This window comes from Cololabis saira, chromosome 16 (assembly GCF_033807715.1).
Source record: "Cololabis saira isolate AMF1-May2022 chromosome 16, fColSai1.1, whole genome shotgun sequence".
Taxonomy (NCBI): Eukaryota; Metazoa; Chordata; class Actinopteri; order Beloniformes; family Belonidae; genus Cololabis; species Cololabis saira.
The window spans coordinates 9,447,519-9,470,686 of record NC_084602.1 but is presented as its reverse complement, the minus strand read 5'-3'; the positions used below and the strand labels follow the sequence as shown (position 1 = coordinate 9,470,686).

The following is a 23,168-nucleotide window of genomic DNA, read 5'->3' as shown; positions in this document are numbered from 1 at the left end:
CCAAAACAAATCTATGTGTTGTTTTTTTCTTTTCCTTTCTCTTCATGAATAGGATAAGCCCTGAGGAAAATGTACAGATTTGATACATGAAAAACACAAAAGATGCTATAGTCACAATATAAGCAGTTTGAAAGCTTAGATTTAACAATTGATGAAATGGAGTGAAAGAAAAATCCATCTATATGCCCTCTAGATCAGTCTGTTTGGAAGGAACATCTTTCTCATGGCTTTAACCACAGGGGGTACGTATCACGGGCCTCAACAATAGTCCCTGGTTCGATCTGGACCTTATAATCCAATTATTTTGTCACAACATACGGGCAAAACCTGTGTCAGAAGATTTAAGCCTTACCTTGGCTGACGATAAAACCTGCCACTCAAATGAATAAACCACTCATACCTTCCATTTTTGTAATATAGTTTATCTGTAAGGGCAATTTATAATCGTATTACCTCAAGATATTAGGATTTGATTCAATATCAACATTTAAAAACTGCATACTAAAAATATAGTGGATTAACATTAGATTTTTTTTATATTTTCCTATGATCAGTAGCTATTCATGAAGCAGTGACTCCAAGTCAACATTGAAGACATAGCCACTATGCCAACAAGACCCTGATATAATATATAAACACTGTGCCTTTTGAAAAGAAAGTGTTGCTCATCTTCATCTTTCATTAAATTACTCATATTGCACCTTTTCAGATTAAAGTGATGTAATGAATAGAATGTTTTTTTATTTTTTGGTAAATGTAGGAAACTAGAAAATAGCTTTTTTAACCATATCACCAATGTTTAAATATTAAGTTTTGATTATTTATTTTTTAAGTTTTGGGTTGTTGTTCCATCTTTTTATTTATATTTTAATTTATATATCTGATTTATTAATAAAGATTGACAAAGAAAACAATTTTGCACGGGAAAGAATCATGAGTGGCCTCATTATTGAAATTCAAAAATACTTACTAAAATGAATTAATTTGAATTTTATATCATATGTATATAGTTATATTTATAATTAAATTATTATAGTACTCAGTCAAATCTGCTTGACTGTAAAAAGTGTTTAAGAAGAAGAAAAGTTCCAGTCGTATGGCCCATGCCTGCTGTTTACAGTGTGCACTCACTGGTATTGTTTTTCTAAGAATGTATATCAGAGCTGTGCAGTTTCTTGCCGGTGATTAAGTCCACATTCCTGGTCCTGCTTTCAAAAGGCAAAAACCCAACCAGGTTTAGGTATTTTCGTTCAAGCACATAGACATCCACAATTTTGTTTTCCTTTTGGAAGCATCCAACAACCCTGCTTTGAGCTGCGGTTCTCACCCGTGTTCATTTAAACCACATTTATCACTAAATAAAAATAACATTTCCTCAACCAAATTACATGTGGTTGGTGCTAATCCCTATTTATTTTGGTTGAGCCGTCTCATAACAATGTATTACATTACATTACATTACACCATTCACACATACAAACTCACAATACTCATGATATATTAAATAATTTGTCTTCGTGCTGTATTCATTATTAATTATTGCTATTATTATTATTATTGACAGCAGTGGTCTCATTCTGCTCTAAACAAACAACCAAAAGACACATGACAAAGACACATTTAGAGACACATTTAGCCCCTAATTGCCCCCCTGAACGGTGGTGGTTTGTGTGTCCCCGTTTGTGTTTGTGTGTGTTTAAGAGTTATGTATGTAACTTAACCTCCGCTAAGCATTCATGGAACGCTTGAAGATGAAACTCAGACCTTACCTGACAACAAAAAAAATCTATTTTCTGATTGGTTGGTAGCTCGAGACAGCTGCTCTGAGTTTAGAGCTCAGTGCCCAGTAGCGTACTTTGACTTGTTTGCAGGGGGTCTGTTGGAACACTTTGCGTTAAAGTCAATTTCTCAGCGTGAGAAATGCCATGTGTTGAAAATGCACGAGTGTATCAGAGAGTCATTTCAATTTAGCTGTAAAGGCATTAATATAAAGCCGAAAGATATCAATGACAATAATTGCCAATGCAAGGAAAGGGGGAGAGGGAACATTGATTGATTGATCCATCCATCCATCCATCCATCCATCCATCCATCCATCCATCCATCCATCCATCCATCCATCCATCCATCCATCCATCATCCCTTCATCATCCATCCATCCATCCATCCATCCATCCATCCATCAGGTTGCGTGTAAAAATTCCAGTACATTGGCAGTTTCTCAGTTCCAATCAATTGGACTGTTACTTCTACATTCATGACAAAATAGGCCAGTGTTAAAAGTAGAAACCATGTACTCTCTTTTGCAGTAATTGGTAATGTTTAAACTTGTGTGTATCCATCCGTCCATCCATCGATTTTGTGTGTGAAAATCCCAGTACGTTAGCGGTTTCTAAATTACTCAGCCCCTCTGGTACAAACAACCTTGCCACATTCATTCGTTAAACTGCCTTTTGTCTGCATTCACCAATCTTAAAATACTGTATTTTCAGACCATTAGGCACATTGCATTATAAGCATGATACAACATATATAAACCAAAATAAAACAGTGTGGTAAGTCTAACTTTTTTCAACTCATTTACAATAACTCTGAATATTGTTCAGTTGTTACAAATACAGAAAAATACACTCACGTTTTAAATCATTTGTCCTTCACAAATCCACAAATAAAAAATGGAGGTAAGCATCGTACTACGTCCTGTTCTCTGATTGGTCTGAAGTTAGTGTGAGGTTGGAACAATGTTGTATTCCAACTGGATTATGATATAGATTTGAAATATATAGATTAAAAACCTAACGTTGGTTTGAGGTCTAATTACAGTACAGTACAGATGACGGTTGCTTGCCAGTGCTACATAATTAGTTATCTAACGTCGTCTAACGTTGCAACCCGTATTCATCCAAGGACTGACTTTATTACGTGGGAACGGTCCAACAATCAATCAAGCGGAGCGGCTTTATCGCTACCAAAGTCGCACTAAAACACGTTGACAGATTTTTGAGTGCAGTGTACCACATAAAATTGCTTCCAGGTCAGTAAGCACAACAACATTTATACATAAGGCGCACCTGATTATAGAGCGCACTGCCGGTTTCTGAGAAAAATGAAGTATTGTTAGTGCGCCTCATAGTGCGGAAAATACGGTATGTATACCTGTCTAAATGCACTGGGCTGCAGCAATGTGATTGGTGGATTAGATATCTACATAAACAAATAGTTGAACAGATATACCAAATCATTCATCCTGTGTATCAGAGAACAGTGGTTTATGTTTCAGTGAGTGAAATGTATGTATAATCTATGTTGAACAAAGTTAGAATATTTTCCTTTAAAAACAAAAAAACTAAATGTGCAAATAAATGGGGCACTTTCACCCTAAAAAAGGCAAGTTGATAGAATTATGCCTTCTTTTTCAATCCCTCTGTATCATATTCAATCCAAAACTGATCTAAGGCCAATGAGAGAAAGACTGGCATCTGAAATGGCAAGATAATTATATAGGGCAGGAGAAGATATTTGTTTTTACGTCTTAAATGTGATTTTTATAGATGCTGGCAGCCTGATCCAATAAATCGCTATAGACTTAAAAGTGCGAGGCATTAAAAACTCCCAAGTATTAAATTAATCGCTGTTAGTCTCTAATTCAAGAGTGGGCTCACACCCTGTTTAGCCCCCAGAGAGTGCCAAGCGTAAGATCACGCTAAATTGCTCTTGTCATGTGTTTAAGACACTTGGCATTCTCAGCCTAGTGTTTTTCACTGTGATCTCTGAGGCTTGTGTCCAACACGGCACAACTTGTCATCAGAAATAGCACTTTTTAACTACTTTTAATCAGGTTCTGCCTGAGGAACAACCCAGCATCAGTCCATTGAGAAGGGTGATAAAGTAGTCCCACCTGGCTCTCAGCATCTGTGTCTTATTTTCTCATCAATACGCTGATATTATATTAAGTGCCAGATCCTTTATATCCACCATTTTTGGTGGCAAAACACACCAAATGCATTTCCAGGGGCCTGTTTCAAAAAGGAAGTTGAGTCAAAAAAACTGAATCGGAGTCAACAAACTGATTTCAGAAATGGAGTTTTTGGTTTCAAGACAGATATTTAGAGGTAGTTCAGTCAATTTTGAGTATGTTTACTCTCGACTATAAAAATCCATTATCACTGGAGCTCTGATACCTGGATTCAACATGACAACGCATAGTAAGCATAAGTGATCTTCCTATTTTAGGTTGCTACAACAAAACATATTAGTGCAATCATATAATGAATACAAGCACATATTCAGACAAAAATGCAACACGGCTGTTGCAGCAAAGGAAGGAGAGTTGAAATTGCAGAGTGGGTGAATATGTAGACAAATTTAAATATTTAACAACTGTTTGGTATGAATGACAAATTAATATAGCAATATATAATTATAATTAATATATTAACATCTATTAATTATATATTAATATACCTTTATTGTTCTATATGTCATGTAGGTGCAATCCTGGTGGCCAAAATAATTGCTTATATACCTACATCATTCAGTTTCTAAGGTAAAAGAATATAGTATGTTCACTATCCACATAGTTATTAATAAAACTGACATTTGCAAATTAATAATAGTTTAATATAATTAATAACCCGAGGTAGTTTGTGTGAAGTATGAACATTCATGATATTTTTTTTTTATGAACATACAGTACAAACAGCAACAAAAGACGACATCAGTTACAATGATATGAATCTAAGTGTGTGTGTGTGTGTGTGTGTGTGTGTGTGTGTGTGTGTGTGTGTGTGTGTGTGTGTGTGTGTGTGTGTGTGTGTGTGTGTGTGTGTGTGTGTAAATAATATAATGAAAATAGATAAATAGATTAAGAATAAGAATATTAATTTGAATTCATGATATTTCTGATGCATGGAAGCATATGATCATAAAGGCTGACTGTGACAAAAAAAAAGACCCAATGCTCTTAAAATCGTCATTTGATCACATTAAAATCTAACTTTGATCATTATTTTCTTGACATTTCAATGTTCAAATGTCTCTAAAATGCACGTTATATGATCAATTGTCTGATTACATTAAACTTGTTTCAGCTTCATGAGGGGGAGGAGACAGAAAGCAACTTGGGGTATGTTGAAGTAAACCTGCTCTTGACCAGGTTTAGTCAGTTACCACAGTAACAGACTTGATTATGAGTTACCTTGGTTTGTGTAACCGGCTAAAGTGAACCTCTTGCTCAGGTCAAGTCGCCTTGCTTTATGAAATGGACCTGAGGCCTGTCATTGAGTCCTGCCATTAATAAACTCCAATAAAATGTGGAACACATTATTCCCGAAAGCAGGAAGGAAGCAGGAGCAGCAGTTGGTACACTTTGTCCACACTGACATGATCTTGTTTTATGGGTCATCGGAGGCCCTTTGTTAAAACAGTAACTGGGGACAAGCTGGTGCTGCAGAAAGGAAGCACTCACCAACGCCTGGCATTTAGGATCACCAGGGGTAACATGAAGCCGGGAATGTTTCCTTTTCCTAAAAGTAAAAATCATTAAAATGCCTTTCTTTGTGGTAGTTGTCTTGATATATTACAAATTCTTCTGGGGGAGGTTCTTTTTAAATTTTGCTTTAAATGCAGAGAAATAAAAATATTAAACTGACTATATACACAAGCATTTGAAGTGGCAGGCCAAATAACTTGCCAATTAGTCAAATTTACTGAAAGATCAGTGAAAATATGATTTTTTTGAGGACGTTTATTATCCTCAATACATTTGCAGAGAAGAGAAGAGATTATTTTGATGTGCGTGAGTGTGCAACAATGAGGTTACTTTTATTTGGTAACTTCAATTCGTTAATATTATTTACATCTGTGGATAGATAGAGGTAAGTTTTCATAGATTTTAAAGATTTAGAGTATACAGATGTTGAATAAAGGTTTTTCCTTTTAATTTTTAGTTTTTAGTTTGCTTTTGGGTGGGATCTAGGCCTTGGAGACATGCGTTTCCCTGCATGATGGCACAGTCAAATGACTGATCGATCAAAGGAGGAGAAAGCAAATGACTCAATATTCATTTATACGCACGCACGCATATATATATATATTATATATATTTTATATATATATATTATATATATTTTATATATATATATATTATATATATTTTATTTATTTATATATATATATACATACGCGCACACACACACACACACACACACACACACACACACACACACACACACACACACACACACACACACACACACACACACACACACACACACACACACACACACACACACACACACACACACACACACACACACACAATTAGATGAGCAAGATAAATAGTATATAGTTAGTGAATAAAGTTTTTGTATTTTCATCTATGTTGTCTAAAGTTACTGATTGGTCACGTGTTTCCTCTCCGGGGTGCAACATTCTTTACATACCAATGCTACGTCACTGCCATCTGTCACAAGGTGCGGCAGAGTGACTTTGAGTAGCCGTTGGACATGCACAAAGGAGGAAGTAGCAAAATAAAGAAAGATAAATTAAATTCAGTGAAGTCACGTAAAACAACGCCATTTGAGAGTAACGTTTCAGGAGAAGCCCAACTAGGTTTACTAAGACGGTTGGCTGGCGGGATGCTAATGCTTTATTCTGCTTTCCATGCCTCCTTTTTCAAACGCCAGGATCAGACAGGTATTTTACAAAAAAAAATAAAATCAGATTCTCAAAACTGTGCCCACGCCCAAATCCACACACGTTTCTTTGAACATCACAATCAACGTGAAATTTGAGGGTATATGAGGGAGCACAACACTCTGCCCTCCTCCTTCAATTACATCAATTTAAATATGATAATGAGGATAAATGTAAATAATAACCGCACATCCTAACAAGGAACTTGCAAAAACAAGTTATTTGCTTTTTTTTGCGTTCATGCCTTCTTATCCAGCAGACCTAACTACTGTAATACTCTATTATCACCAATCAAACACACATTACTGCCATAATCTGCTGAGATCCTTGCAGTGGTGCCCCCCTGCCAAAAAAGGAATGTCACACCACTAAATTTCACACCCCAAGAGCCGTGCTTGTAATCTCTTGAGATTTAGAAAAAATATTTAAAAAAAATCAAGGGTGTTTCATAAAAATCTGAAAATATTTCCACATGATCTTGGCATGATGCACCACAATTCGACTTCATTTGAACTCTCTTGCATAAAAATAATTTTTTTCTAATAAAATAATTGTTTGACTCCACAATTAAACATAAAATCCTGACACTCTTTTTCTTTTATTCTATTTATTGTTTGCTCTGTCTTGTGATTGTATGTTGTATTTCTCTATGTTTTATTTTGTAAAGTACTTTGGCTCGCCTAGAAGTGGCTGTAAAGGGCTATATAAATAAAGTACATTTACATTGCCCAGATGCAGTTAAATCTTGAAATTCCAGTGGATCCCTCAGACGACAACTTGACTACTTAACAATAGATATGTGGAAACATGTCAACGTTGTGTGCAGACAGTCCATCAAGGTTAAACTCAGGTCTCATGCACAAACCATTACAGACAAAATGCTGGGGGAACTCCCAAAATGTTAAGTGCCTGCACGCATCACTGGACAAGTCTAGACGGGAGAAATGATAGATTACACACAAAAAAAGGGGACGAAGAGGCAGACAAATGGTAGCACAGGGTGAAATAAAAAAACAAAGAGAGAAACACCGAAGGGCAATTAGGGATAACTGTTCTTATATGCTGACTTGTTACTCCTATTTAACTGTGAGCTTAAAGCAGATAAAGTTTATGTCCTGCAACACAGACCAAATCGGCCTGTCTTATATTTGTTTGCTTTTATATTTTTATTTTTATTTTTACTGTATTGCACCAATCACCACAACAAATTCCTTGTGTGTGTTGACAAACTTGGCAATAAACCCCCTTTCTGATTCTGATTTCTGATTCTGATTCTGAATATCAAAGTGTGCTTGAGAAAGATACAGAACAAAACATTGCCTTTGTGTTCCTCCCGATATGTGGCAGTTTTATCATTGCAATGCGTAACTCATGCAGGTGTGAACGCATTTGTATGAAGTTTCTCTAAATGAAACACAGATTTATACTACATTTCTTTGTGTATATATAATTTAAATGTTTGTACAAAATATTATCAAACTGATTCCGTCATCACTTACTGAAATGAACCAAGTGATGCAACATGTAGTATTACTTTTTATGTTCCCTCCTTTCTTATCAGTCTTGTAATTTCCTCTTCTGTGGTCAGTTTTCCCAGCAACCCGTGGGCTGGTCTGCTCTGTCGTATTCCTGTCACTAAGCCTGGTGAACACGTCTTTCCCAACTAAACCCTGATCACTCGGCTGTCCAGCCCTGTAAAACAACGATCACTGTTGGCTTGGCTTACTGTTGTCAATGATAACTAGTAGTCAGGAAATATTCATCGCATTTATGATAAATCATTTAAACACACAATGGTCAATAACTTGAAACTGACAAATAGTAAATTATAACTTACTAAACACTGACTAATAAAAAGTACACAAGACAAAACTTCTGACACTGAACAGAACTTGATAGTCTTGAGATTTCATTGGACCTGCACAGATTCCAGACAAGCTGTACCAGATGCAGCCCCAGAACAAAACAAAGCCTCCTTCATGTTTCACAGTAGCTACAGTCTTCTTTTCTTTCAATACTTCATTTTTATATCTGTGAACATAGGGTTGATATGACTTGCCTAAAAGCTCCAGTTTTGCCTCATCTTTTTTTTTTACTCATTTCATCACCCAGGGCTCATACCTAAGTAAGTACTTAGGTATCAGTTTTGCCTCATCTGTCCAAAGACATTTACCCATATGCTTTGTGTCTTGTCCGAATGCATTTTGACAAATTCCAGTCTGAGTTTGTTTTTTTATATAATTTGTTATCAAAAGTGAAGTCCATCTTAACTGCCGTCCATTACGTCTCTGGCACAAACAACAATGGCTCGTGTGATCTGACACTAATGTATCTTTGCCTTGGAGTTCATCTTGAATCTCTTTAGAAGTTGTTTTTTGGGTACCATTGATATTATCTGTCTCTTCAATCTGTCATCAATTTTCCTCCTATTCCTCTTTTTTATGGTCTAATAGCCTTTACCTTTAACATGCTTATCTGTAATTCACTTTCTGATCTCCTCCTACTCACGCGGGAGTCTGGTGCCGACGACAAACTTCCAGTCCGCCACTTAAGACGTCAGTGTGGGAACTTGGATTTTAAGTACCGGTATGCACTGCGCGCAGAACAAGCCAGTTAACTAGCTACTGTTAAACATTGTATTCGGATCGGTAAACATCTGCACCGTAGCATAAGCCCTGTACCCAAACGGTTCGGTGCCAATGCGTGTTACACCCCTACCTTTTGGAAGAAAACTTTCAACATCACTAACATAATTAGAGTCTTGAAACTGTTGTGAGGCCTGACCAGCTATACACAAGTTTTAAACAGTTCATTTCAAAAGCACTGAGGTGGGGAGCAGCCCTGGTGGCCAATTGACCACATTCTGGGTACTAGTTAGCCTATATTTTCTCTCCAGAAAATAAAGCAACAATGTACTGTACTTCAATAAATCTGGGCCAAACTCTGGTCATACTCTATAGAAAATGGAACTATTGTCAAAGGTTTATTTGGGGGAAATGTAACCTCTCATCATCTCGCTGGTGTATTTAGGTTTCTTTCATCCCTCCTGCACTGTGGTTTGAACGTTGAAAAGACCTTTTATTTTAATATCACAAAGGTTTGAGGAGTTCTTTGTTGCCTCAGTAGTTTGAATTACTACACTATGACAGCAAAAAATGATAAATAGAGTCAAGTTATGCGAGAATCTCTTTGACTCTGAAATTCTCCTTGTAATTCAAAAATAAATACAAATGTGATAAATACAAAGGTGAAGCGCGAGACACACTCCCCGCAGTCAGACAGAGGTGAGTAGCTTGGGCCCATCAGGTTAGACAGAGTGGATATAGCTGGGGATGATGAGAGAAGATGAAAAGAACAATTGACAACTTTTTTTATTAAGAATATTATCTTAACCAATGCTCTGGCACAGAGACATCAACCTCCCCAGTTATGCCAAGCCCTGGCAGGTGTATACATTTGGAAGAGAGTAGCTTGACCAGTTTCCCTGGCTAAGATGCAGTAAAGCTGAAAAATGCACTGCATTTACTGTAAAGAGTGTGGGAAGACAATGCCCGACAACAGTACATTTGTGACTCACATTACATGCCGTGATACATGCACATCCCAAGCATCCCAACTCCCGGCTGCCTTTTAGCAGAAGGGAGCAGCAAACAGATCATAAGACGAGGCCGAGATCAAGTCAAGTCAATTTTAATGTCAACTACAATATTGCAAGAGAAGAACTTCTGTTAACCAAGTTCAATTCCCAAATAATTCTTTAGAAAAAAAAATGGCTTGAAAGCAAACCCAACGTACCCGTTATGTTGCGTGGGCCCAATTTATAGCCAAGTTATATATTTATGTCATCCCAGATACAGTAACAAAAAAGACGTCAAATTCGGCAAATTGCTGCATTTGCACAGACGTCAGTATATGACATATATTGACATTCTTCAATATATCGCATATATGACATTCTTGATCGACGGAGACACAGTATCTTCACAAAGGAATGGATCGTTGTGTGTGGTTGTAGGGCTGGGCGATATGGACCAAAAGTCATATCTCGATATTTTCTAGCTGAATGGCGATACTCGATATATATCTTGATATTTTTTCTGTGCCATAATTGGGGTTTCCCCCAAAGCATTATAGCATAGAATCTCTGTTAGCTTCATTTTTTTCTGAGGCAAACCCTTAAAAAAACAGGAAGTTTTAATACAGAAGCCACGTGCCAAATGTCACACAGGTACCTTTGTTAACAGAGGTCTGCACAATATCAAAATGTATAAAACAAATGAAATAAACTGCCTGCATATATAGAATAAAAATGCTTCTTGAATAAAATAAAACAAATATCCCTTTCCTGCATAACAATCAAATTAAAATACACTGTACAATTAATACAATGTAGACAGTAACAGGCAGACTTTTCCACTGAGGTTGACAGTTGTGCAAATAACAAAACATTTGTGCAAATCTCAAATGAAACATTCAAGTCAATTTGTCACAAAATAAGCTATATCAAAATCAAAAAAAAAAAAAAAAAAAAAATTTTTTTTTTTTTTTTTTAAATCGATATAAACGATATTGTCTCGTACCATATCGCGTTTGAAAATATATCGATATATATTAAAATCTCGATATATCGCCCAGCCCTATGTGGTTGTATCTTGCAGACACGGAGACCAGTGACTATACTGATTGGTTTGTTACTTAATAATTTACCAGTCAATATATTCCCTATTTGGACAGTAAACCTACGATACATTCGAAAATTTGGGTGAACCCAACTTTTGTGCCCGTGCACCAAAGAAAAGCAAGTTACTCGCACCGTTGCAACAAGTTCAAATAGTTAGTCCAGAGCCCTGATTAAGTTTCCTAACTTCAAGAATTACATAGACACCATCACTATGATAAATACAAGCACAAAATCATTTAGAATAGAGTTTACTAAAAAGTTATTCTAATTAAAGCTATTATTATAATAATTCATTGCACTGGCCTACATAACCAGGATTATGGATTAGGGTCGGTATTGTGACATTATTATAGTGACATTACAATAGATATACAATAGAATAGAAATCCTCACTTCATGACTATGAAACTGCATTAGTCTAATTCTATCCAAATGTCAAGAGTATTTAATGCACATTTAATAAAATATTGCAACACTAAGGTACACTGATTTTGTTATTAAACATTCACTAAATGCATTGCAATTGCAAGTGGAATGGAAAAGTGAGTGCATATCTTAAATTAATGAGGTCTTGCTTGAAGGTCATTATCCTTGTGTGTCCATCATGAAGTAGAAACCAGATAAAGATTTAGAAGGTCAATTTAGTGACAATCCAAATATAAGCTACATCTCTTTAATGAACAGGATTTTTGAAAAGAAAAAAAAAAAATCAGTAATGTACAATTTTTTGGAGCCTATATTGTGAAACTAACATTTTGCACTATGGATCAACATTTATCACACTATCTTTATTACCCAATCACATTACTTATTTCTAAAAGCAATATCCAATGTCTCAACTCTTTACGCTTTAAAAAGGAGGGGGGGAACTGTTTCCAGTACCTTTCCCTAGTGCACATTTAAAAATTACACAGAGTTGATGGAACCAAGGCAAAGTTCAAGATTGTGATTAGAAAAAGATGGCAAATTTATTGACCAACACATCCCGACTATTTATACAACTTCAAATGCTGATACCATACTGAAATAAACTGTACTGACATCTACTGTGTGTCATACACATCATGTTTTAGTCCTGCCTTTTTTCTTTGTAACAACAATACATCACTCTGTCCAAACACAAACATGGATAACAAACCTTCTTAAGGCCTGGTGACAGCAGGGAAAAACACAGGCCTAAACAGGGAAGCTAATGATACCCTTGCCCGGCTGTAAACAAGAACACAGTGTTGCTAAACATCAAGAATGTTTACCCCCACTGGAAAGAAAAAGGCCAGAAACATACTGCTTGTGAGTTTTACTTCATGAGGATAAGGATTTATCTGGAAGCATACAGAACTGTTTTTACCAAATCACTGCCAGTCACTTGTTATTTTATATGATTAATCTTGTGGAGACAAGTGGTTCACTTGTTTTAAGGCTATTGTAGAGTATTGTAGAGGCCATTGTACACTGTGGAACGGATAAAAAAAAAAACATCCCAAGAGACTGGGAAACTTAAGGAATTACTTGGAAGTCTTTTTTTCCCCTTCAGTAGTAAAAGGGGGGTGTCCTTACTGAAAATGCACAGGAAAAGAAGAGGGGGGAGTGAGACGGGAAGATGTCAAGCAAACAAAAAAGATTATGAAAGCATGAAGTGCAAAACACAGCAGGAGCATAAGTGAGAAAATAAACAAGCAACATGCTGCCAAGCTTGAGCTCAGCAGAGGTACTTCCCCTTATGTGCACAGCTGGATTTATGAGACAGTGAGCAATTCTCCCCCTTCTTTTTCCAGACTCTGACACAAGCAGGGGAATTTAGTTTCATCAAGCTGGTCTAGTTCAAAAATAGCTGTGGACAACATAGCAGTAGAATAACTGCAGTTACTAAGCATTCAAAGACTGCACATTTTTCCTTTTTCTAATAAGTAAAAAAAAGTTTCTCAATTCGACCAATTCTAATTCTAATTCTGAGCTACTGATTCTGAATTTAGCAGCTTCCAATTTTCTGTACAGAACAATAATCAATTGCATATGTTAACTTGATCAAAAAAGAAAGATAGCAGAGGGTGAAGGATTTATTTTTAGCTCCTACATCTTTTGTAATCTCATAAAAGTGGTAAGGAAGACAAAGATGTTTAGTGTTAGATAAAGGTTGTTGACTCAAACGCTTTGGTTCTTCGTGTATCTTTTGAGTATTCTGCACTCACAGTGGTACATGTTTTAATTTTGAGCATTAATGGATCTGTTCAGGGTGGAACTGATCCTACACAGGGATAAGCATTTTCTTCTGTAAGAAAATGTGGGAGAAACATAAAAATTCCCTGCACTGCCATCCCTGCTGCCATTAATTTACAAATAAATTATTTAAAAATCCAACAATGATTTCCTTTTCCCATTTTGTCTCTCATAGTTGAAGTGTACCCATGTTGAAGATTACAGACCTCTCTCATCTTTCTAAGTAGGAATACTTGCACAATCCTTCTTTGACTTCATTCTTTTTTGCACCACTGTACGAACACGGGATAATGGTGGATCATTTGGTGCATGAAAGTATACGTGGTTATAACACTTTGTATATGCCAGTAATTTCTCTGTGTTTGTTGCTGCAGTTCTATTTAACGTTTGAGCACGGTTCTGCGCGTATTTGGTCCTCGTGGACAGGCCGGATGGGTGCGCACACACAGGAGGTGGCCCCACCCACGTGGGTGTCAGGGTCAGACTGGAGCGCTACATCTTTCTCAGAAAATAAAACTGCACCTCATTTTTTATATCTTAATAGGTATTATTTCTATTTCGTATCTATTTGTATATTTTAGTTTTTTTTTAATGTATATTTATGTTTTATTTGTGTTCCGTGTGTTTCGTTTGAGCGTGGTGGGGCTGGAATTTCTCACATAGTTTATTGATGCTCACATCTTGATAATTTTATCAGCTGGAATGTAAGGGGACTGAATCACCAAATTAAACCCAACAAAATATTCTCCCACCTTTTACACCCTAAAAAGGTGAATATTGCGTTCCTCGTGGAGATATAGAGGAAATATGGACCATCCTAAACTGAGAAAAAATTGGGTTGGTCCAAGTCTTCCACTCTAAATTTTAATTGTAAAACGAGGGATACCGCAATCCTCATTCATAAATGTGCTCCATTTACAGTCTCTGATGTATCCGCTGACCCAAAGGGTCGCTATGTTATGGTAACTGTCTCATTGTTTAATACCCCCCTTGTCTTGGTTAATGTATACGCCCCCAATTGGGATGATAGAAAACTTTTTCAGGAACCTCCTTCATTCCCTACCTGCCATTGATACCCACTGATACTTGGAGGAAACATAAATACATCTATGGACTCGAGCTTGATCGATCCTCAACTAAAGCTCTTCATCCTGGAAAGTCGCTCCATCCTGAAATATATGGGGCAGTTGACGCGTGGCGATTTCTTTTTCTAGCATCAAGACAAAACTAATATTTCGCCCTGTCCATCAAACTTACTCATGTATTGATTATCTTTTTGTTGACAAAAGGTTAATTATGTTAATTATGTTTTATTTTTTATTAATCCTTTTTTTCTTCTTTTTATTATTATTATTGTTTAAACTTTAAATCATGCTTTTTATGTCTGCTGTATTGTCTTTGTTAAGCATTGTGAATTAACCTGTTGTTGAATTGTGCTATAGAAATAAACCTGACTAGCCTTGCCAGATATATATATATATATATATATATACATATACATATACATATATATATATATATATATATATATATATATATATATGATTAATATCTGACCACAGCCCTCTGTGTTGGAGCTCAACTTCCCGAATGGGCATTCAGCTCACTCATGACGGCTTAAGGCTCAGTTATGCTTCTGCGTCAAAATGACGCCGTGTCTACGGCGTGTGGTTTGGATCGACGCAGAGGACACGCCGTCACCTGCGCCGTCACTGACGTGCACCTCCCGAAAATTGTAACTACGTGTCGAGGAGACGCCGTCCACTCGCAGACCGAGAGGGCTGTGATTGGTTCGTTTGAAAGCAATGCATTTCCGGTTTCCGGTTTGAATCAGTAGTGAACTTCCAGGGCTCTTTTCTTCGTTTATGTGTGATTTTTTTTGTTTTAGTTTTTTGCACAATAGTTGTCCTTATTTCTTTGATTTACTGTGACCGGAAAAAGTCGGATAAACCATTCAGAAAAAGATCGCTAACTAGTGGCCGCGGGGGGTACTGCACCGCGACCAAATGGAGAGACGGAGAAGTCAGAAGGGTTCAGCACGGCGTCACGGCTGCGGCGTGTGCTCTGCGTCGGTGTGACGCAGAACCATACCTCAGCCTTTAATCCTCTCTTATTGTCTGATGAGGGATTCAGTCGGTACATCTCAGAACAATTAATACCTTTTTAGAAGTAAACATAACTATTTATCTACAGTACTATATGGGAAAGTTTAAAGGCATTCCTGTGCGGTCATGTAATTTTATACTGCTCGTTCACTTACAAACAAAAACAGAAATGGTTAACTGAAGTAACAGATCTGATAAGGCAGTTGGATCAACAACACTCGACCATCCCATCCCCAGACCTCTATAAACACAGTCTAATTTTACAAATGGAATTAAATTTACTCTCCACTAACCAGGCTGAACAGATGCTCTTTAGCTCTAGACAAACATGGTATGAGCAAGGGGAGAAGGCTTCACCAGCAACGTAAATCGGAGTCTACCCATTTAATTCCTTAAATCAAGACAACGATGACAGATCATCACACATCCCAAAGAGGTAAATGAGAGCTTCCAAAATTGTTATTCTACTCTTTACAAATCTGAATCCTTAAATAAGCCTATACTACTCAGCAGAGTTTTCAATGAATTATCCATCCCGACTTTAAATGCACACCATAGAGATCAATTAGAAAAAAAAAAAAAAAAAAAAAAATCACAGTACAAGAAATTGAAGCTCCTATCAACTCAATGCAGAGTGGGATCTCCAGGCACAGATGGCTTTCCAGTTGAATTTTTTAAAGTGTTCAGTGAAAAATTATCTCCATAAAAAACATTTTTTTATTGAGTCCGTTGAGTCAAACTGTCTCCTTCCAACATTGGAACAAGCAACAATCTCACTTATTTTAAAACCTAACAAGGATCAACTTGAGCGCTCCTCATACCGGCCAAGTCTATTGTGGTGTTTTAGATCAAAATTGCACCGTTGTCATGATTTATACAAGAGCACTACTTTTGACATGCTAGTATAAATTACTATAACCAAGTAAATTTTAAGAATCAACACCATATACCATATACCAATTCCAGATACTGTACATCCCACTGCTTTTAACAGTAAACTTGGTCTTCTTAATGTCAGATCCCTCTCCAATAAATCATTTTTATGTAATGATTTTATTGTCAGCCATGATCTTGATTTTTTTTCTAATCACTGAATCATGGCTGACCAAGGATAACATAGCTCCTTTAATTGAAACGAGTCCCCCTGGCTACTCTTACCTGAATCAACCTAGATTAACCGGCCGGGGGGGTGGTCTAGCTGTTGTTTATAAGAACTGTTTTAAATGTTGTAGCACCACGTTTGGGTCTTTCACTACCTTTGAATCCCTCTGTTTCACTGTTTCAGGTAGCACACAGACCCTCTGTATTCTTATTTATAGACCACCTAAATCTGCAACCGGTTTTATCACAGAATTCTCAGAATTATTGTCAATTGCTATCCCTAAATTTGATAATATTCTAATTGTAGGTGATTTTAATGTGCATATCTGTTGCCCTGAGAATTTTTTAGCAAATGAGTTTTTAAATCTGGTGGAATCTTTTACTTTGTCTCTGGCTCCTACTGGTCCTACTCACATCAAAGGCCACACATTAGATCTTGTTTTATATACTGGAATTACTGTAAACAACATGCTCTGTATTGATGTTGGGGTTACTGATCATAATTGTATTTTATTTAACACTACCCTGCCCATTACCTCAACCCAACATGAAAGTCAGACACGCTCCCGCATTTTTAATTCAACCTCTGCCTCCATATTCTGTCAAGAATTTGCTTCCTCTGAGTTCCAAATTTGCTCTTTAATGAACACTAACGATATTTTAAATGGTTTTAACAGCACCTGCTCAAACATTCTAGACAGAGTTGCACCTTTTAAAACCAAAAAGCCTAAAAATACCTCTCAACCCTGGATAAATGAGGAAATTCGCTCATTAAAGAGAATCTGCCGTCAAGCTGAACGGAAATGGAAGGCCACACGATTAACTGTCCACTTTGACAGTCTAAAAGTCTTAATGAAAGATTTTAATTTGAAAATTAAAAATGCTCGAGCAAACTATTTTGGCGATATTATTGAGAAAAACCAGCATAATACCAGAGTGCTTTTTAATATTATCAGCCGTGCTACAGATGCCCCGCCCACTGTGATTGAGCCGTCTACGGAGACATGCGAGGAATTTTTATCTTTCTTTTTTAACAAAATCAGTGTAATAAGAAATCAAATCACCCCACTGCCTCTTGTAACACTCGAACCACCTATTAATCTGTTGTGCTCTTTAAATTTGTTTCACCCCGTCTCAATAGAACATCTTGGCAAAATCATCTCCAACATGAAGCCCACATCCTGTCCTCTCGATATCATCCCCACCCGCTTCCTTAAAGAAGTCCTGCACTTAGTCTGTCCTTCTATTTTAACCATAATCAACTCCTCCCTCTCATCAGGCATAGTCCCGGACCACTTCAAGACTGCATTAGTTCAACCACTGCTCAAAAAATCCTCATTAGACCCCACCATCCTGAACAACTTTCGTCCCATTTCCAAACTTCCATTCCTGGCCAAGGTTTTAGAAAAAATTGTTGCAGAACAGGTGATCTCATTTATGACCGGAAATGGCCTATTTGAAAAATTCCAGTCTGGCTTTAGAACGGGCCATAGCACAGAGACTGCACTCCTCAAAGTGCTCAATGATCTCCTTTTAGCAGCTGACTCTGGCCATTCATCTATTTTAATCCTTTTAGATCTCACTGCAGCTTTTGATACCGTAGATCACCTGATTTTATTGGAACGTCTCAAGAAGTGGGTTGGCGTCTCTGGCATTGTTTTAGACTGGTTTTACTCATATCTCCACAATAGGACTTTTAATGTTGCTATTGGTGACTGCAGATCTTCCACAGCATCTCTGTCTTGTGGAGTACCTCAGGGGTCAGTCCTTGGCCCACTGCTCTTCTCACTCTACATGTTACCTCTAGGTCACATAATCCGCAGACACAATATTAGTTTCCATTTTTACGCAGATGACACACAGCTTTATTTCTCTTTCGACCCTACCATCAACCATCAACTACACACTCTCAAAGTATGCCTAAATGAAGTACAAATCTGGCTGTCTAATAACTTTCTCCAATTGAACCCGGACAAATCCGAAGTCATTATCATAGGCCCAGACACCACACACAATCACATCTCACCACAACTTGGCTTATTCTCCACCAGTATTACCCCCAGCTGCAGAAATCTTGGTATCATCTTCGACAGTAATCTCAACTTTAATCAGCATGTTAAAGCAACTGTCCAGTCTTGTTTCATTCAACTACGCAGAATCTCCAAAATCCGGTCCTTTCTGTCTCCCAAGAACCTGGAAATTGTCATTCATGCATTCATCACATCCCGTTTAGATTACTGTAACTCACTCTACTCCTGCCTAAGTAAACATAATCTCTCCAGACTTCAGCTTATCCAAAATTCTGCTGCCAGACTCCTCACAAATTCAAATAAAAGAGTACACATAACCCCGATTTTAGCTTCATTACACTGGCTACCTGTGCGTTTTAGAATTGATTTTAAGATTTTAATGATCACTTTTAAGGCCCGGATGGGACTGGCCCCTGAGTACATCAAAGACTGCTTAGTCCCATACGAGCCAAGGTGTAGCCTGAGATCCTCCGGCGGGTCCCTATTAGTGATTCCTAGATCTCGACTAAAAACTAAGGGCGACCGGGCCTTTGCTATCAGGGCCCCGTCGCTCTGGAATGACCTGCCGGAGGAGATCAGGCGAGCCACATCTCTGTCCATTTTTAAATCTCTTTTAAAAACACACTTTTTTAAATGTGCTTTTACTTAAAATCTAAAAATGTATTTTATAATATCCAATGTTACTATTTTCTAATGTTTTATTGTATTTCTATGCTCTTATGTTTTTATATTTTTGTCATTTTATTGGATTCTGCCTTTTAATTCTGCTTTGTAAAAGCACCTTGTAACTGTGTTTGGAAAGGTGCTATACAAATAAAGCTTATTATTATTATTATTATTATTATGGGATTAAGCCCAATGTACATGTGTATTGACATAAACATATATTTAAAACATGAAGCATCACAATCTGATGCTCCTCCGTTGCAGAAAATAAAGCAAAGTTCCAGCGTGATTATCGAGGTGCAAACGTAAGAACACATGCATGTACCCAAAGTGGTTCATGGATACCTAGAAAACAACTTTAAGAAAAAGGAAATAACCTTCAACTTCCTTTGAACTGGAATATGAAACTCATTATACAACACTGTGCTTAGAATATCTGTCTAGTAAATCACAGATTTACAAGAATGATCAGACCAACAGATAAACACCAGTCAAAATAGTGTTTCAGAGGACAAAACAAACAAAACAAAAAACCCGCCCGCAGTGCCTGCATCATTTGCCTTCAGAACAGATTAATTATTTTCAGAGATCTGGCTCCAAAAGTTAGAGAGACAAAAACAAAACCATGTACATTAGAGTAGCAAATATACACAGAAGAGTCCATGTTCTTCAAAAAGGTACTCACAGGCAACTCTGAGATGTTTGGGAGAAACTCTGAATCTTCTCCAAAAATAAAATCAGGAGGCAGTTCTGGATACCGTGCATTGAACATGATATCCCCTAAAAGAATAAAGGAGAACATGTGTTAATGCTATATAAACTTACTTTCAAGAATATGATATGGATATGACCAAAAGTATCTGTGTTACTTTTGGTAACACACAACATTAAGAGTTGTACATTGCACTGGCACTGACCTGTCAGGGCACATGTTTCTGTCAGCAGCTGTATTATTAAATAATGTGCACTTGACCTCAGAGATCTTGCAATATAATCCTAAATTATTCTGCAAACCTCCCGGGCCCAAAGATCTTTTGTACACTCTAGTATAACTCTGCTAAATAAATTATATGATGCATTATTAATTTCATAATCCACTAGGTTTGGTGTGAAGCACTTTAGGATCATTGTGTTAAGTTATGTTATTGTATAGTGTTGTACTATACTGCACTTAATGGTTCTGTCAAAGATGCAAAAAGAATTTCCGAAAGGACAATAAATTGAAACTAACAAACGAACTAAATAAATTGTTGAGCAAACTCCCCTTCATCAATGAAGCCACTAAACTCTAGACAGGTTTGCCTTGTAAAAACAGAAACATGCTTAGGTTCTGCATTTCTTGATTCCTTTATTTTTTTGTTAAGCTTTTGGAATTGCAATGACGTTTCTCTCATTTTTAATAAAAATTATCAGAGTTCTATCAAACTCGCAGTTGAGATCAAAATATACCAATACGACACAAAAAGGCAGAATGTTATGTCTTTATTGAACACAAAGTAATTGTCACAGACCGGTCAAGATGAGATATTTTGCTGATGCTAAAAGACTCAGGTAATCAAGTTGAGGAGTTGTGATTGGAGGAGGAGGTGGTAGAATAAGTGCCACTCCTTAATGATGAATACTGGGAATATGAAGTCAAAATGACAGACTTGTCTGAGATAAAAGAAACAGCGAAGAATAATTGTATGCCAAGACAAAAGGAACTTTATTGAATTAAAAATGACACATTTCTGTCCTTCACAGGAAAATAGTAGGTGTGAACCATGTCGCTATCTCTAACTGTCATGACAGGATCTTATAATAAGAATTAAAGAGATACACCAAGTTTGAAAAGGCTGCAGACCTTTACAAACACCCTGATATTTTCAACGGTCTACAACCGTCACGTTTTTGGGTTCGTGTCACGATTTTTCAGTTTCGGTATATAGGTTCCTGTTTTAATTTGAAACCCCATGTCATTGTGTTTAAGTTCTGTCTTGACTTCCCATCCCATTTGCCCTGATCGTCTGCACCTGAGTCTCGTCAAGCTTTTTGTCTATATATTCATGTACATCATGTCTGTCCCTTGCTCCTTGCTGGTCAATACTGTTCTTATCCGCCATGTGTCAGGTCAAGTTTTTTTATTTAGAAGCATAAGATCCAGGCACTCGAGACGCGGTGGATAAAAAGGTAAAAAAGCCTTTATTAAAAGAGGGCTGCCAACATGTTTCGGCCTATCTGGCCTTCATCAGGGCAAAAGAAGTTTTTTTATTTATTTTATTTTCATTTTTAAGCGCTGCTCAGCAGGGTTTTTGGCTTTTTGCATTCTAGGGCTGCAGCTATCAAATATTCAATCGATTATTTTATCAAATATTCCATTGATTAAATCGAGTAAGATAAAACATACCTTTGCTTAATTAAAGCCCGATTACATTATAGAAAATAGACAACAAGACGGATCACAACCCATTTGTTTCCTTTATAAGAAAAAATGACATGTATTTACATATTATGCAAAATAGTAAACTGTTTAAATTTTTCCAATAAAAATAAATAAAACTACTTCAAATTTTACATTTCCTGAGACAAAATAAAATAATTTGCAACTTATTTTTCCAAGTATCTAAAATAAAATAATAAATGTTCTTAAACATTGCCTTTAAATTGTGCAACTTCACATTCAGAAGCAATATGTTTAAACAGAAATGCTTGGCTGTGGACCGGGACTTGAACCAAGAGTCTCACACAATTTGGACCTTAATTTTAAATTTAAAATGATCCCACACCTTCGACATCTTCTGTCTCTTTCTCTTATTACTTTCACTTTGCTGCGTTTGCTCATTGTCGCTGTCACTGTTTTCGGTCCTGGGCCGGCGTCTGTACAGTTAAACTGTTCACAGATGTTACGAAAAGCCAAATAAATAACTGACAATGAAATAAATATAAAATTAATGAATACAATCTTTTTTTAAATGACAACTTATTTATTTATTTTATTGGTATGTTTATTTCATGGCACTTTTATGCATTACACTTCATGACATTTATTTCATATCTCTTATTTCATGTTCTTATATTCAAATGAGGGGGCTTGTTTTATGTATGTGGGTGTGGCTGAAAGAAAAACTAAGGATTTAATGAGTTCAACGTCAACAGTATTTTCGAGATATGATCATCGGTTATGATTTTATATTTTCAAAAATAAAGTGAAGTTCTTATTACACCCTATGTTCCAGTGTATGAAAATGTTGCCTTTGTGAAAGGGATCTGATCCTTGAATCTCTCCCTCTGAAAAACAAATGGGTGATTTTTTTCAAACGTGTGGCAAAACCATCCACTTCCTGTTTCACAGCGACAAAGACATAAATCCATGAAACTGTGTTGTGGGAAGACAAATTTGGATACACACTCTGAAATCTCAGCCTGATTTGATGAAGCAGGGCGTAATTACAGGACATCATTTGGCAAAAACCATTTTCCTTTCATCAGAAAGTGGCGCTATGGAGTTCAGCCTGTTGTATCCATTTTTTCGACTTGGAAGCCTCATCAAACGTATGAATTTCGGTTCAGAATTGACAGCGCATGGGCAAGTAAGAACAGGTTTTCCACTCATGGCGAAGCATCAAAATTCGCCGTATCACCATGGGAAAGCCCTCTGATGAAAATTCAATTTTATCTCATGATTAGTTTCAT

At 36.8% G+C, this 23,168-nt stretch overlaps 1 protein-coding gene across 1 annotated transcript in view; it reads right to left on the bottom strand.

The window, feature by feature from the left end:
- Nucleotides 1-23,168, bottom strand: part of babam2 (BRISC and BRCA1 A complex member 2) — a 112,628-nt gene that overhangs the window by 77,135 nt on the left and 12,325 nt on the right. Inside the window, exon 4 of the mRNA XM_061743132.1 lies at nucleotides 20,182-20,276. Coding sequence (XP_061599116.1) covers nucleotides 20,182-20,276 — 95 coding nt within the window. The remainder of the gene's footprint in view (nucleotides 1-20,181; nucleotides 20,277-23,168) is intronic.